Here is a 16,893-nt window from a genome sequence, read left to right on the forward strand (position 1 = left end):
CTGAGCATGGAAGTTGCTCTCTACTCTCTAACAGAGGGAGAGCAGGAAGCACAACACTCAGAGAGAGGGGGGCAAGCCGAGACCCATGCCAGGAGGATGGAAGGGGGAAAGGGTTGCATTTGCAGAGAGAGCTGCGGAGTGTTGGTTTACGTCAATCCGGTGTCTCCAATCAGAGGTCTGACTTGCTCTGTGTAACCTGTGAATCTGCAGACTTTGTCAGCAGTCAGGAAGCATAGATGGATTTGCAAGGAAAAGCAGTTTACAGTAAAGACGAGAAGGATCTTCAGGGGATGGCAGTGAGGAGCACTCAGGCTTTGGGTAATTTAGTTAAAGCAGCAGGTGTGAAGGATAAGGCAAGTGGCGGCATTGAGGGCAGCTTGAAGCTGGATCAGCATTGTTCTCTGGAGACCTAGGAACAGGGATATATAGAGCTAATTCCATAAAGGGCATGACCCAACCAAAAACACTTGTAGATATCAAACGATGGCTAGCGGGGAGCACCGGAGGAACTATATTGCAGCAGTATTTGCAAAGAGGGAGTTTTAGGTGCACAATTATTGGCTGGACAAAGTACAAACGTGCAGTGCCCATTAAACGAAAGGCAGCCTACTGCATCTTGACTATGCCTTTATCAAAGTTATTGCTTGTGCGGAGTGGAGCATAACATTGCCTTCATTTTTTGTTGCATGGTCCTCTTGAATTAGCAACATTATATCTATGTTTCTTTATGATGGAGTATACCTTTAATAATGTATGTCTGTGTCCTTTGCATAATGGAGTGTCCCTATGGCAACATTATGCATTTATATATGTACAGCGGAATCTTCTTCTAGCTATATTATTTGTTTCTATGTGTTCAGTGAGGCATTGCAATGGCCCCTCGACTGTGTCCTTGTAAGTTGGAGTAGTCGTATGCAAGTGATATGTTCTTGTACTAGTATTTAGTTCGCTATAGTATGTGTTTATTTCTCTTCAACAGGGTATTTCTACAGGGATGTTAAGTCTTTGTCACTGGGTAGTGGAGTATTCCTATAGCAATATATATTTGTATCTGTACAGTGGAGAATTCATATCCTAACATTATGTCCTTTATGTTTGTGTATCACCATGGTAACACAATGCCTTTGCCTTTTGGACTATGAAATATTTGTATGATAGAAGTATGTGTTTGTGTCTGAACATTAAGGCATTCCTTTGGTAATGTGTTACTCTACCTTCTTAGTACAGTAAGAAATGCTATGTCTGTGGAAGACGGTCAAGCGAGGTTCGAAAGCCATTTGTTTGCCATTGCAATACGCGCAAACAAAATGTTGATGTTTACAGACAACTTAGGTGGAATGAGAGCATGATGGAGAAGAACTAAACAGGCTAAGAGGGTACCAGAGGCGTGCTTTTGTGGGGAACGATAGAAATGTTTCATCACTCACGGACACAAGGGATGTGTGCAGTGCGGCTCTGCTGGTACCCCTGGGCACAGCGGTTGCAGGTCAGGCCCGTAACGCCACTCTTGCACTGACACTGGCCGGTGGTCTGGTTGCACATGCCGGTGATGGCTCCGATAGGGTGGCACTGGCATGCTGAAAACGATGGGAGGAGAATTCAATCAACACAAAACATGATAGCAAATAACTGAACACACTCACACAGCTGTCAAACAGTCTATCAATTTTCTTTACACCAGCCAGAACTCAGCCTACTGTCTTCTTGATAACCTCTGCTTGGATGGCTCTTCAGTAGCAGTAGTTAAAGGTAGAATGTGATAATGGTATGTGAAATAAGAGAGTAAAGCTGATACTCATCAGCAGACAGTAGGATCTCAGTGATTCTCTCGAAAGCAACAAAACTAACAGCATTTAGTGCAGCTTATTATGTTCTTAGTTACTAAAGTTTGGGCCGAAACTTCCTGTGACGAAAAGAAATGCAAAACAAAGCATTCATTTACTAAGTATTTTTAGTAGGCCTGGGTGGTTAACTTCGCTCCGTTCGAGGAGTTTGCAGAGTTTTCTGCACTCCGCCCTCCGCAGAGCTCGTGGAGTGCAGAAAACTCAGTTTAGCGATGTGCAGTGGAGTTTTTTCCCCCTCGCGATTGCGAACGGTAAGTTCCCGAGCGCAAGCTGCCGCTTGGGTATAATTTCCACTCAAACAGCAGAAATACCAGCACAAACTGCAGTTCGCACTGCACTCCAGCACTCGCAGAACTTCGCGGAGGTTTTTTGAAACTTCACAGGGTTCCGCGTAGCAAAACGCGAACTATGTCCAGGCCTGATTATTTGATTCCTTTATGCATAATAGTAAGCTCTACGTAATGCAATTAGAATAACTACAACAGCACTAGAGAGCATTGTGTTGCACAAGAATAACTCATTGGTAAATAAGGGAATAATGGAATTATTTAGCCTTTGGCGGACTATACTTCATTCCACCAAAGCAGGGGAATGATCAACTCTGTTGCCCTGGTGTACTATAGCCTGACATCTCAGCCTGCCTCGTGGAAATCTCTGTTCCTTCAGTGACTCCTGACCAGGGTGGCTCCTCTGATGGCACTGAAGATGTCTGGACATCTCTGCCTGCCTGGTGGAAATCTCAGTGCCTTCAGTGGCTCCCGTGCAGGGTGGATCCTCTGAAGGCACTGAAGCTCTGCTGTTAAAGCGCCATATTCCATGGGTCCACATGGCAAATATTTTAGTTTGTTGCTTTTTTGATAGGAAACAGCATTTCCTACACAGTCTCAGCCATGTATGCCATTACAACGCAAGCGTTGGCCCACATGCCTTTGCACGCATATTCCTTTACCACGCATGCCTTTACCATGCATGGTAAGGCAGTAAAGGTATATGCGTCGGAAAGGTAGTCACTGCTCTAGACTCGGAGTGAATGGGCAGGGGGTGGGAGGTGTTTGAGGTAAAAAGAAAGTTGGCGGATGTCAAATGGATCAGGATGTGGCTAGTGAGTACTTTTCAGGGCTGGGTTTTAGGGCTCAGGGAGGGCCTGGGATGTTTTTAGGGCTGGGTGGGGTAGCGTTCAGGGCTGTGGGTTGGGTTTTAGGACTCCAGGCGGGTGGAACGAGTGTTTTTAGGGTTAAAAGGCTAGTTTTAGGGCTCAGAGCCCAGGGTCGGGGTAGTTTTCAGGGCCGGGTGCTGGGTTTCAGGGCTTGGGGTGGGGGCTGGGGTGTTTTAGGGCTGGGAGTCTGGGTTTAGGTTTCGGGGCTGGGGGTGAGATGGTGTTCAGGGCTGGGGGAGAGGAGAGGAGTGATGTATAGGGCTTGTGCGTGGGAGGGACCATGGTGGGTGCCAGCGGTTAAAAAGCGGGCACTGTTACCACACTTAACCTTTAACACATATATGCCTTTACCAATCATGCCTTTACAATGAAATTCGTTGTAAAGACATGCATGGTAAAAGCATATTCATTGTAAAGACATGCGTGAAAAAGGTAATGCGTGGTAATGGTACCGCGTGGTAACGGTACTGTGTTGTAAACGCCGCGTTGTAAAGGCATGAGTGGTAATCGCATGCATGATTCCATCATGCAACTTTTTTTGCTTTGTCAAAAACAAACTTCAAATACAAAATCTCCAAAGTGTGAGTTGCTGAAAAAAGCTTCACACCTACAGCTCAAGACGAGAGTCATACTTACACCTCCCACCAAAGAGGCACACTCACGCTGCAGCTGGAGAGGCATACTCATGCTGCAGCTGGAGAGGCATACTCACGCTGCAGCTGGAGAGGCACACTCACGCTGCAGCTGGAGAGGCACACTCACGCTGCAGCTGCAGAGGCATACTCACGCTGCAGCTGGAGAGGCACACTCACGCTGCAGCTGGAGAGGCACACTCACGCTGCAGCTGGAGAGGCACACTCACGCTGCAGCTGGAGAGGCACACTCACGCTGCAGCTGGAGAGGCACACTCACGCTGCAGCTGGAGAGGCACACTCACGCTGCAGCTGGAGAGGCACACTCACGCTGCAGCTGGAGAGGAACACTCACGCTGCAGCTGGAGAGGCACACTCACGCTGCAGCTGGAGAGGCACACTCACGCTGCAGCTGGAGAGGCACACTCACGCTGCAGCTGGAGAGGCACACTCACGCTGCAGCTGGAGAGGCATACTCATGCTGCAGCTGGAGAGGCATACTCATGCTGCAGCTGGAGAGGCATACTCACGCTGCAGCTGGAGAGGCACACTCATGCTGAAGCTGGAGAGGCACACTCACGCTGCAGCTGGAGAGGCACACTCACGCTGCAGCTGGAGAGGCACACTCACGCTGTAGCTGGAGAGGCACACTCACGCTGCAGCTGGAGAGGCACACTCACGCTGCAGCTGGAGAGGCACACTCACGCTGCAGCTGGAGAGGCACACTCACGCTGCAGCTGGAGAGGCACACTCACGCTGCAGCTGGAGAGGCATACTCACGCTTGCAAGCCTTGCGGCTGGTGATGGGCTTGCTGACGTCCCGTTTGAAGCCTTGCTTGCAGTAGTGGCAATGTCGGCCTGCCGTGTTGTGCTGGCAGTTGGAGCAGACCCCGCCACTCTTGCGGCCGGAGAGCTTGTAGAGTTCCATGTTGAAGCGGCAGCGATGGGCGTGGAGGTTACACTCGCAGGCTGGAAAAGAAGGGCAAGCTTTTTAAGTTCTACCCTAGTGGGGCATTACCAGCACACGATGTAAGTAATTACTTTGTCATGATAGAGGCTCTGCATGAGTCAAAAGTGAAAAATATCAATAGCTGCCTTTGGAAGGAGTCAATCATTTGCCTTTCATTGTGCCAGCAGACCCCATATGTATGGCAGGTATGGCACGCGGAAGATGTTTTATGCAAATCAATGCTTACCAAAAATAAAATCTTTGCCCTGACCTTTTAAGATTTGAACAAAGCAACAAACTGAAAAACGTGAAGCAAATAAACCTTTGTGAATTTCACACACTAAAGAGTACCTTCAAGATCCCCTAAAAGGATGCTAACGTCTAGGCATGGCTTTTCTTTTCTTTTGTCATGATTGTTAGATTTTATGAGGCGTTAAATGTATTCGTTTCATGACATTCAATTCAAGCTCTATGCTTTCTCCCAGTGTTTTAGTATTTATTGAGTTTCTGATTTTGAAGAAACCCTTGTTTTTATCCCCATCTTAGATATGAGGACAGTGTAAAACACCAGAGAGTTTTTGTGCGCACTCACTCTTAGCAACAACACCATGGTGTGGCCATTAATAATGCTAAAATCATACATTTTCACTCCAAAAGGAAGAAACATCCTTTACACATTGCGCTGAATACCTATCAAAGGGCAGGACTGTGGTCTCTCTGAGGCAGTGCTTCATACTCCAAGGCTTAGTTGCCTAAACACGTAATTGCAGAAGTTATGAATTATGGCACAAAAGGTCTTTTGATGGATGCTGTAGTCACAGTGAGGAATAACGGGTCGCTTGTTGATCCCTAGCAGGCGCTAACCGGCAGCACAAACCGGATGGGTGCTGGTGTAGTGGCAGGGCGTAACATTATACAAAGCTGTTTACATTAAAATTGAATTATTTTATCTATGTGGCTATGTCCAGCAGCTGCCCTTGTGCCCATAATTGAATAAATGCAAGTTAATGTTCGTTTCAGCGCATAGAAGCAGCCACTGCTGCTTTATGCACAAGAGACATGGGGGCTTATTTATGAGCCCTTGCGTCACTTTTATGCCGCTGGTACGTCACTTTTTGTGACGCACCGGCAGCGTAAAAAAATGCACCAAGTTGCGTCATATTTACAAAGTGACGCATCTAGGTAGATGCATCACTTTGTAAACCCCTGCGCAACATTATACCTGCGCCAGGTATAATGTATGCAGGGTTGGCATTCTGACGCAAGTAAGCCTCATAGAAGTGACGCAGTGAAATCTATAAGATTTCCCTGTGACACTTCTAGGACACAAATGCGTCAATATCTTATGCCTGCCTCACAACAGGTGTAAGACTGACGCAGGCCCATTGAAATGGGACTCGACCATGTTAAATGACCCATTGCTGAAGTTGCGTCACTTTTGTGACACACTCCAGCAATACGTCATTTTTGCGCCTTCAGATACGTCAGAAAAACTGACGTATCTGTAACTCCTTGTGACATGATGCGTCATACTGTAAATATGACGCATCCAGCATGTCGCAAGGAGAGCGCAATGAAAAGTGATGCATCGCTGTTTTCACGCAGCAATGCGTCACTTTTTATAAATGAGGCCCATGGGGTGTAAGAAGACGCTTTCTTATTGCACTCCCTTGTGTGTTGCAGTAAAAACATCTGAATTATATGTTATGTTATGTTAATTTAATTTATAACGTGCTCGAATGACCCCGAGGGGTATATCGGCGCAACCAAGATACAAGGCAACAATAGCAGCTAGATCAGAACAAGATTGTCTTATGTACTTTCCTAAAATGAGAATGATCCGCACAGATCCAAATATGAATAATGCCCAGTAATTATTGAGGCCCCAAACTATTTCCCAGTGGTTGATACAGACAGCTACATCCTTGTTTCTATATTGGGTCTAGCCATACAGTAAAGCAAACAATGCAAACAATGTTGGCACACCCGCTCCATTAACCAAGTTTTCAGCTATCCCAAAATATATTTGTGCGCACAAAACCAATGCAATCCACAATTATGTAAGACTGCTGTAATTAATTAAAAAAAAAAAACAAGCCCTGTGTTCCTTGTGGAGAATTCTAAAATTTATTAGACGTTTTTGCACAACAGTGTGTAGTGAAAAATCACACACATTCCTGTGACTGAGGCAAGTGGAGTCCAGTGACGTATGCACCTCTTCCCACAGGATGTACAATGCAATCAATGTCACCTCACATGTGTTAACCACAGATGTCTTTATCACGTATGTAATACAGTGTGTTGACCTTTGAACACCCTATATTACATTGTTGGTCTTTACCATGCATTTCATGGTTATATATAACTCTCCTTCTGTTGGGTCGCCAATTTTTACTATGTAGAAACACCTATTGAGCTAGTCAACTGATAAGAAAATTGAAGTGAAAAAAAAGGCATAGCTTGAAGTTAAAAGGGGATTCCTTTAACAACAGTAAAGAGACACCTAAGATTGAGGACACTTCAAATCTAGCCATTAGAGACATTGATATGCTTGTAACTTTAAATGAGCTAAAAAAAAACACAAGAAGGCACAGGCGATTTTAAAGCCCTTTAGATACTTTGGGTATTGTCTATGACTGTTCTTGCCCTAAATAAATTCTAACCCCAATCTATGCTTCTCCCACAAATATCCCATGACTGCTGTTGGAAAATGTTTTGCCTTCCTCATCCTCTTTTTCTGACCGTTTTTGTTGGCTTTAGGACGCTGAGCACATTACCACTGCTAACCACTGCTAATGGGCATTTGCTCTCCCCTCTAAACATGGTTTAATTGACTTACCCACAGTTGGGATATTTATTTTAACTGTACGTACCTTGTAGAGTGCACTACCTGTGCCCAGAGTCTGTAAATTAATTGCTACTAGTGGGCCTGCAGCACAGAGTGTGCCACCCGCACAAGTAGCCCTTTAAAACATGTCTCGGGCCTGCCATGGCAGAGCCTGTGTGTGCAGTTTTATTGCCATGCCGACTTGGCATTTAAAACCCCTTGGCAAGCCTCAAACTCCCTTTTACTACACATAAATCACCCCTAAGGTATGCCAAAGGTAGCCCATAGGGCAGTGTGCTGTGTAACTAAAAGATAGGACATGTACTTTTAAGTTTTACATGTCCTGGTGGCGAAAAACTCCCAGTCTAATTTTTCACTACTGTGAGGCCTATCCCTTTTATAGGTTACCATTGGGGATTTCTTATTACATTTAATCAGTTATAATTCCTGATTGAGAGGGAGTAAATCTGTCATGTTTGGTACCTATGAACTTGTAATAATAAATCCTCTTCAATGGTAATGTGGGATTTATGATTACAATTTGTAAAATGCTTTTTTTAAAGTTGACATTTTTATGCTCTTAAACCCTGTGTGCCTGCTGCTTGCCTCCAATACATGTCTCGTGGGTAACAATTTGGCCTTGTGCATTCCCTCTAGACATCCACACACCAAAGGAGCTTAGGTATGACTGAATGGTCATCCACATACTGATGGGCCAGATGAGAGGGGGGAGCTATAAACAGCCTCACACTTACACCTGAATGGACTGTGTCCTGTCCCCGCAAAAAGGACTTCTAAACCACCTGTGATTCTGGAGCCCTGGACAAGAAAGGGAGGACCTCTGTGCACTTTAGAGCCCTTCTTTGAATTCTCCTCCACTTCAAATGCTCAGTATATGTCTAAACCTGTGGATACTCTGCCAGGAAGAAGGACTGCTGTGCTGCCGAAGGACTGCCACTCTGGTCGACTGCTGCTCTGGAGGAACTGCATTTCTGCTGCGCTGGCCTGACTAAGGCCCTCCTTGCCTGGGTGTGAATGACTGGACCTACACCAATTGAACCCAGAGTGACTCCAAGTACTTCTCTGCTTGCCTCCTGTTTGAAGTCTAAGGGACACAAAAGACTTCCAACCACTCCACAATCCTGCTATAGCACCTGGACTATGCCATCTGTAAGTCTTGCCCTGCAAAGTAGTGCCAATCCAGTCCTGGGCCTTTGGAAGAGGGTAAAAAGTGCTGTCCCAGCAGACATCCTAGTATCGACGCATTTGCGCAGTTCAGAACCGAGGCAACTCCATTGACACTGACACATCAACGCTGCTGCAAGGATCGAGTGCATCACAGCGCAGACGGCGCTGCGCATTGCCTCCATTCTAGAGGTATCTTCGACTTTGCGCAGCTCGGAGCTGACGCATGGCCTACATCCCAAGGATCGACACCGATGCATCACCTCCTTTGCTCCTCGCATTCCATCCTCGACGTTAACGCAGCCGCTAACCAAGGTGTTGTTCAGTGGGCTAAGGCTAGTCCCTGTATCTGACCCATGCTCCTTCGCGGGCGGCTGAAGTTTTTGATTTGTCTCTGTCTAACGCGATCAAAAAGTCCCTGTTGGCACTTTAGGCTTTTAAGAACTACATTTCAATATATTCTTAAAAAATTCATGACTATTGACTCTACCTAATAGATTCTTGTTATTTTGGTCTTGTTTTGTTTAAAGAACTTAAGCTCTGTTTTTTTAACCAGGTGCGGTATACTTTTGTGTGGTTAGTTCACTGTTTTAGGATTTGAAGTGTTGCACAAATACTTTACACATTGCCTCTTAAGTTAAACCTGCCTGATCTGTGCCAAGGTACCTGAGGGTGAGCACCGGTTAATTTAGGATGTGTATCTGACTTACCCTGACTAGGGTTGTGGTTCCGGCTTAGACATGATGCATACCTCTGCCAATTTCTAACACTGTTGGTCCCTCTCTTTTCCTTCCTGGTATCTCCCTTGTATTACTTAGGTGGCTGGATTTTTCCTTGGATCGCTTGGTTTGTGGTCTACGGTTTTGGCTTTCCACAATGGTTGTTTTTCTAGTGTCCTTGACCTCAACTTGTCACTTGGTAGTGGTGGAGTCTTTGGTCATTGCAACTCATTTGCCGCTTCCATGTTATGAATGTATTTTATCCTGTTTCTGGGTTTGCCTTTTGGTTGTCTTCCAGAACTTCATGTTAGTATTTTTCTTGCTAGTTCTGTCCTGACACTTCCTTGGATGTGGATTCTCTTGGTTTCTGCCATATCCTTCTCTCCTACTCTGATTCTTCCTACAGGCAGACTGCATAAGGTTTGATTTCCATGACTGCTGCTTTGAATGGGGGCTTTGGGTTTCTTTTTATTCTAATCTCCCTTATTTTGGGTATATCCGTCCAGCTGAAATGGGGGGATCTCAATTTCTACTGTAGTGACTCCTAGGTGTCATCCCATGCCTTTTTAAGTCGAAGCTACCAGTCAGTGCAAGTTGCAAAAACCTATTGTCAGTTTACCAAAAACTAACAGAAGGCTTAAAGCCCATCCTTTGCTTACCGTTGGTTGGCCTTATTGTCAGTCTCATTTGCTTGCCTCTTATTAATTGGCTTGCCTTGTCCATCTTTTGTTTCCTGGAGTACACCCTCTTGTGTCCTTCTACTGCTCACTTTTAAGGAACTACTTGTGTTTATCTCCCTTCTCCCACTCTGTGCTGCTCTCTCATTCAAGCGTTTCTTCCCACTATTCCTCTGCTCTCTCTTGTTTATTTTTGCTTAAGCACTCCATGAGTGCATGTGTTTTCAGCTGTCTCCCTTGTGTGCTTCTCCCCCATCCTGCTCAGTGTTGCTTTCACTAGCCCATGTGATTTTTCCCCTCCACTATGTGAACTGTGTTGCTTGCTCTTGCCCGTTTGCCTCTCTGGTGTTCACTCCCTCAATGAGTACCATTGAGTTGGGTAACAATAAGCCTCAGTTATTTAGCACCGAGATACCCACGGGTAAATGTACGCTTTACAAACACACGTTATGTTATGTTATTTTGTGCTTCTCCCTACCCGTGATAAGAAAGAAGCGATCCTGATTTGTTTAGTTTGACCATGGGACACAGACTAATGAGTATACTCCTTTAAGCCCCACAGGAGATGTCATGAAGACTCTCCATCTATTTGGTAAATTGTGACCCATTTAAAAAAATTACTGTAAATAATTCCAGGTTCTTCACTCAATTCCTTCTTATATACGGTAGAAACTCAGTTTGAATGTTCCCCGCTCAACACTCTAATCTCGCTTCAAATAAAATGTCTTCGTCCTGATGATGACCTCAACTGTAGTAAGGGTTGAAACATTGTTGACGAGCCCGACAATTGGAAATAAAGAATGATAATACTGTATATGCACCTGAATCTTCAGGGCCCACCAATTGTGCCTTACAAAAATCATATTGTTCCATTGCTATTTTGATTTTATACACACTATTGCACCTGTTCTTTGTCACACACTGTCTGATCACTTGAGCACCGAGAACTTTGATGAGCCATAAATACAGTATTGTATGACGATATGTGCAGTGGCTCCGGTTTTTCTGTTATTATCATTAAATGTTTGTTTGTTGATCAACGTTTGATGGTCAATGTACTTTTACCTTTGATTGATTCAATTGTGATAGTTCCACTAGCGAGAAGCAATTTAGATAAAGGGTTGTATTATGGACAAAGGGGATGGGCGATGAAGCAAACAATGGGACAGCCAATACAACTGGTCTTGGTAAGTGTGTAGTTTGTTTTAAAATAATGGCTAACATGTACAAACAAATGTTATGCACAAACAATCTGGCAAAAATGTAAAGAACATAAAAATAAAGGAGCGGCCCAGCACTGAAGCACACTCCTTTTAGGACAGGTGTGCACATGGAATGAAGGAAAAATATTGTCAGTCACATACATGACAGCTAACGGGTGAAGTGTGTTGACCCATTGCCATGTTGTATACTATGTTTTGTATGAACAAAATGTGAATGGCACTTGAACAACCCAATGGATGAAAAGGGCTGACTGAATATATTTATGTATATATATATATTATGAAACCAGGATCCCAAAGAATGACCCCGGTGGGCTAAACAAGGGCACAAACTCACTCCAGTTGAAGGTGCAATAAAGAGAATTTATTGTCTTAGCATGTCAGGATGACACGTTTCGACCACAAGCCTGTGGTCTTGATCACATAGTGCGCTAAGGTGAGAGGCATACAATTTATAGTGACATGAGTGACTTTACTATGTTCATAGTGACAAGGCAGAAAATTTTACACTTTTGCAGCATGTAGTAATACAGCTTGTCATACAGTGATGACTAGGTGCAGCAATGACAAGCAGTTTTGGTAGCAGGCATAGAGGAAAGACTACCCCTCTATATGTAGGTGTAGATGGCCATATGTTCTGTAACATCAGTCGTGTGTGGCAGACTAGAAGGTAAGCTCGTGTAATGGCGATGCTGGCTACATTATAAAAAAAAAAAAATTAATTAATATATATATATATATATTTGTTTTTTCTAATTATGACTTTTTTGAAAAACATGAAACTGGTGATACAATTAAAGCAAAGCTGTCTGTAGGCCAACCCTGTGATTAGGAAGACTAAGACTAGGATTAATGCATATCATGAGTAATCATGAAATGACTAAGCGTGCGTGCGCTGGCAGTGTGTCGATCAGCCCAGAGCTGTAGTCTCCTCCTTCAATTTTAATGTAACAGGAGGTGCATGATTTCCTACGTACCCTGTCTTCACAGAATTTTGCTCCTACCATCTGGGCAGTCGGCTGACTACGCATGGGATGACAACTGCACCTGATGAGTTACGTAAGCAGTTTCTTTGCTGGCCACTTAGCACCAACCCATTAATTTTGGCCTTAGAGAATTTTAAAGAAGAAAAGGCATACAGAGCGATCATCCAGTATAGGTTTTTGGGGGATTCTGGTAAATATAGTTCCCCAGGCGAAACAAAACTTGAGGGGGCTCACCTGCAAGGTATGTGGAGGGTCCCCCTCCGGACTCAATCCGGTGTTCTCCAGCCAGAGTATTGTGCTGAGGAGGCCCCCTGGAGCTTGGGGGCTCCCCCGCACTGCAGGGGTTGCGGGGGCCTGTGTTACACCAGTGTATAGTCCTGATTATACCACTGTAAATTAAGGACTAGAACTGCCAGAGGGAAAATAAATATCTTTGAATCCATCAAGTTAGTCACCCAGGTGGTAAGTACGTTTGTGAGCCCTTGGTCCGTGACGCCTAGGGCTTTACAAGAAGGTCCTGGTGGAGCCTGCCAGGAAATCCATCAGTATCCTGCGAGGTCTTTCGGTCAATTCAAAGCAACATTGAGGAACTGTGTAAGGTTGTGGAGGAAGGTAAGGAGGGACCGCACATAACAGTGCCCCTTGCAGAACCTGAACTGGGCATCATTCTAATATTTAATTCTAAATTGTCTCGGTGCCTATTCCCCAAGAAATGATGAATTGCCCCAGGTCTTGGGCACAGTGCACCTAATTCCTGCGTTGATTTCCCACTATTCAGCCCAGGAGGTTTGCTATATTTCAGATGCCGTGATTCAAGCATGCCTGCTCGCCTCCCTTCTAGTCGAGGCCTCCCACAGCGTGGGGTTGGTTTGAACTGTTTTGCCAGGGCTTATGTTAGTTTCCACTCCAGGCCTATAACTTTTATCTCAAGTTCAGGAATTTGCATAAGGCGAGTCTGAATTATGTTCCATGCGACTAACGTCTTTCTCCATCATAACAAAAACTGTGGAGGTGTTTAGAGCTACGCGCCCGCCCCACCCTTCACCCCGCCCACCCACTCTCCCACCCTCCCTCTAATTCCTGACTCAGATTCACAAAAAAGGCCCACTCCCTAAGGCCACGAGGTACTCTGACCTTCTCTCATGCTGAAAAACTTAACATCTGCAATGAAAGCCGATGTGATCCCCTGTGATTGACGAGGGCTCCAAACCTTATGAAAAGCCTCCTCCCCACAATGCACTTCGTGAGAAAGCCCTTTCAGTCGCAACCCCCTTTGTTCTCATTTCCTTCTCTTTTTAAAGGACAAGTGGTTTTCTCACCGGGTTAAGATAAAGAGGTTATTGGTTTTCTTGAAAGGTCACCTGCAGTGTTATTTTATTTTTTTTACCTACCCCAGGCCACAAAGCTGCACCTGTAACCTATAGGTTCTTTAAATAGGGCGTGCGCTGCCCATTCATGTTGCCAGCTTCACAGGGTTTGTCTTTCTAATGCTTGCTATGGAAGGGTTACCGGGAGGCACCCGTGCCATTAATGCTTATGTGCCGCTCCCCTCCTCGGCGACCAGTTTACAGTCCCTTGCAATCTGGTGATTTAGCTCAGCTGATGGAATCCAGAATACAACTACCAGAATGCATTTGCATGCCAGGGAGTCAGCTAGTAACTCTTTTTTACAATAAATAGGATTTGTGCAGATCTAACATGGCATGCGGGTATGTTGAGGGCACATTACATGCATCATCTTTATTATAAGTAATTCTATGTATTAAGGCCAAGATTTACTAAGATTATGCGTTGGGGGTGCATCCCTTTTTTAGCACAGCCCCAACACAAAATCTATTTTAGGTTTTACAAAATCAGGCAAAGCTCGATTTGCATGACTTTGCATGCCTTTGTAAAAAAAACAAAAAAAACAAAAAACAGAAACGCAACAAAATACGTAGCGCTGCTTCATCAAGGAGACGTTACCTGGACACAGCCTGGGCCTTCATGTGCATCCATCTGTATATTTTGATGCAAATCTATATTTAGTAAAGCCATTAAACATGGGTTTGCACGAAATTGTGCACCTGCCCGAGGCTGGCGAAATGAGGAGAAATTTCTAAGAATAGTTTTTTGCTCACCAAGGTATCCCTTCCAGCACAAAAACTCTTCTGGCCAAACAAAGGCCCCCTTGCATCAGATAGCAAGGGGGTCTGCATTGGCGCGGGGCAGCCAGAAGTGCGCCACAGCTACAAGACAGCAGAACTGCCCCACAACTTAGTAGATCTGATGAATTCTGCTCTCTCCGTTTGAGGCAACGCAGCACAGCAACTTCGCTTGCTGCGTTGTGTTGAGTCAAAGTTTAGTAAATACGAACCCACATTCTTATATTCGAAGCTGAACAGGCAACAACTTGTCCACTTCACAGAGAGGGGTAACATTGCCTGAGTAGCAGGCCGTCTCACACACCGTTGAGCAACTCACAAAGATTTCCAATCCCATTCATGAGCAGCTCCCAAAGTCCAAGTCCTTCTTTGCTTTCTGACATTTTCAGTTCTGTTTATTCCATTACAAAGTCAGCACCACATGATTGCAAATTAAAAAAAATCTGGACTGGATGAATGTCTTCAGCACTGACCTGCAACATGTGGCAGTCAGTGCACAGCCGGTCGCTTCATGCTTCCGATTTCAGTCACCAGCTAATGCGGAAAGTGCTGAGTTTTTCTGATGGTTGGAGCTTTCTTCCTCCATGTCCTCAAACACACTAAAGAGCTCTCGGGTTTCCCAGATCGGTCTATAAGTAACCCACCCATCCAGTTTTTTTCTTTTAGTCCCTTTTATTCCACAGTAAAATCAAAACTACAAGTTCCACAATGCACAGGAGAATCCTGGACTGGATGACCTAGTCACACGTGGACATGGAAAGCTTGAGAGTTCTGACACTGCTGCCTGTCCAGGGCCTTCCAGTGACAACCTAACACACTCAGGGTAAACCTGGTTTGCTTCATTGTACCTGAATCACGCCTGATAGCAATGATTTGTGAATGAACAGTCCAGAACTGTACTTCCAGCTGTGATAGATGACCATAAAGTCTCCTTCTTGCTTACTGACAGAGCCAGTTAGCTACCACCAGCATATTACACTCTGCAACCACCCATCTTTCAGGGAACGCTTAGAATCATAGGTAAACCGTGCAAGTGACAGAAACACATGAAGGGCTATGCATTATTTGCAAGATAACACTCTCTAATAGCCTAAATAGGGCACTTGCCCCCCAGTGGCCAGTAAGGTGAGTCATTGAGTTAAGCTCTTGCTGTTGTAGCTTGCAGATCATGGGTTTAAATCCTGGAAAGACTCCCCACGGCTTTCATCAACTGAAGACCAGTGCATTGAATGCCCTTACACTCTGTGATAAAAATGATGTCTTTACGGTAAGTAGGTCGGTAAAGAGTGTAAACAATCTAAGATAATATGAATTTGCTCGATTACCATCATTCTTAGCAGAAGACATGCCTGATGTATAGTCCGCTGCCAGCTCTGTCGGTATTTGTGGATGTCGCACCAGAGGCCTCATTGATTGCCTTATACGATTATAATTTGATCGTCTGGGATCTAGTGTGTAATTTCAGGTCGATCGTTTTGTGATCAGATTATATTAGGGACAGGAAGAACATGTCTGCTTGATTTCGGTTTCTTCAGCATCTCTGCTGTTGCTTACTGTGCAGAGCCATCTACATAAAGGGAGAACCGCAGTGCCCTTGTGACTTTACACAGGGAGGCACATTTTTACGCCGCAATTAGAGTTTGTTCTTTTAGACCACCAGCTTTAGACTTCTTTTCAGCCTTTTGATGAACTTAAGCAAAGTAAATTAGGTTGGTGTACGTCCTGAAAAAGTTCAATCTGCCAGTTATGTTTACTTAATATTTTTTTAATTTAAATAATTGCAAAGATTACGGCATCTCCTTATTGATATCTGAGAGTTTCGTGATTATATGCCAGTAAACAAACAATATATCATTAGAAAACTTTGATTCAGGGGTCTCTCTAATTGCATGGATCATTGTATCTTCAGAGGTGTAAAAAATCGCCTCTTGGATGCCCTGGGTCCCCAAGGACTCTATCATTCTGGTGGTGGGTGTGGACATTTCTCTAATATTCTGATCTGATGTTTAATCCCTTCCAAAAGGAGTGCAGGGCCCTGTTTTCAGCTCAGCATGCACTTTTTCAAACTCTGCACTGCCCAGCAGACACCGTTCGAGCACCCTGAGCCAAAGGACAATGGTCTGGCTCGTGCTGGAAGCCAAGGTTGTAAAAGCTGAGGGTTGCCGCTAAATGGCATATATGGGGGGTTCAGACAAAATCATTACATTTAACTTATGGTTTTCTGATGTTATAGGAGGCCTGACAAAGGCTGTTGACCCTGTTGGGCATTGCACATGGCCGAATTATGTTGGCTAAATACAATGGATAAATTAATAATTGCTTTTCATCAAACATCTAAGCATGACATCATTTATTCGTAACTAGGGTGCCCATCTATTAAAATAGAAATCTTTCAGATATGCTCTAAGGTATTTGTTAGAGAAATAGCCGAATACTTGCTTTTATTCAGTATAAAGGATAACCTAGGCAGCCAGGATTCACTCCCAGGTGAGTTGTGGACTTACCAAATACACATGACACAGCATAGCATAACATAACATAACTGTTAGAC

The 16,893-nt window shown here is 44.6% G+C and overlaps 1 protein-coding gene across 1 annotated transcript in view; it reads right to left on the minus strand.

Moving 5' to 3' along the window:
- LOC146809682 (netrin-1-like) overlaps positions 1-16,893 on the minus strand; it is a 250,479-nt gene that overhangs the window by 32,274 nt on the left and 201,312 nt on the right. Inside the window, exons 3-4 of the mRNA XM_085616529.1 lie at positions 4,413-4,601; positions 1,428-1,577 (exon numbers count right to left, since the gene is read on the minus strand). Of these exons, the coding sequence (XP_085472655.1) occupies positions 1,428-1,577; positions 4,413-4,601 (339 nt within the window). The remainder of the gene's footprint in view (positions 1-1,427; positions 1,578-4,412; positions 4,602-16,893) is intronic.

Source organism: Triturus cristatus, chromosome 7, assembly GCF_964204655.1.
Source record: "Triturus cristatus chromosome 7, aTriCri1.1, whole genome shotgun sequence".
Lineage (NCBI taxonomy): Eukaryota > Metazoa > Chordata > Amphibia > Caudata > Salamandridae > Triturus > Triturus cristatus.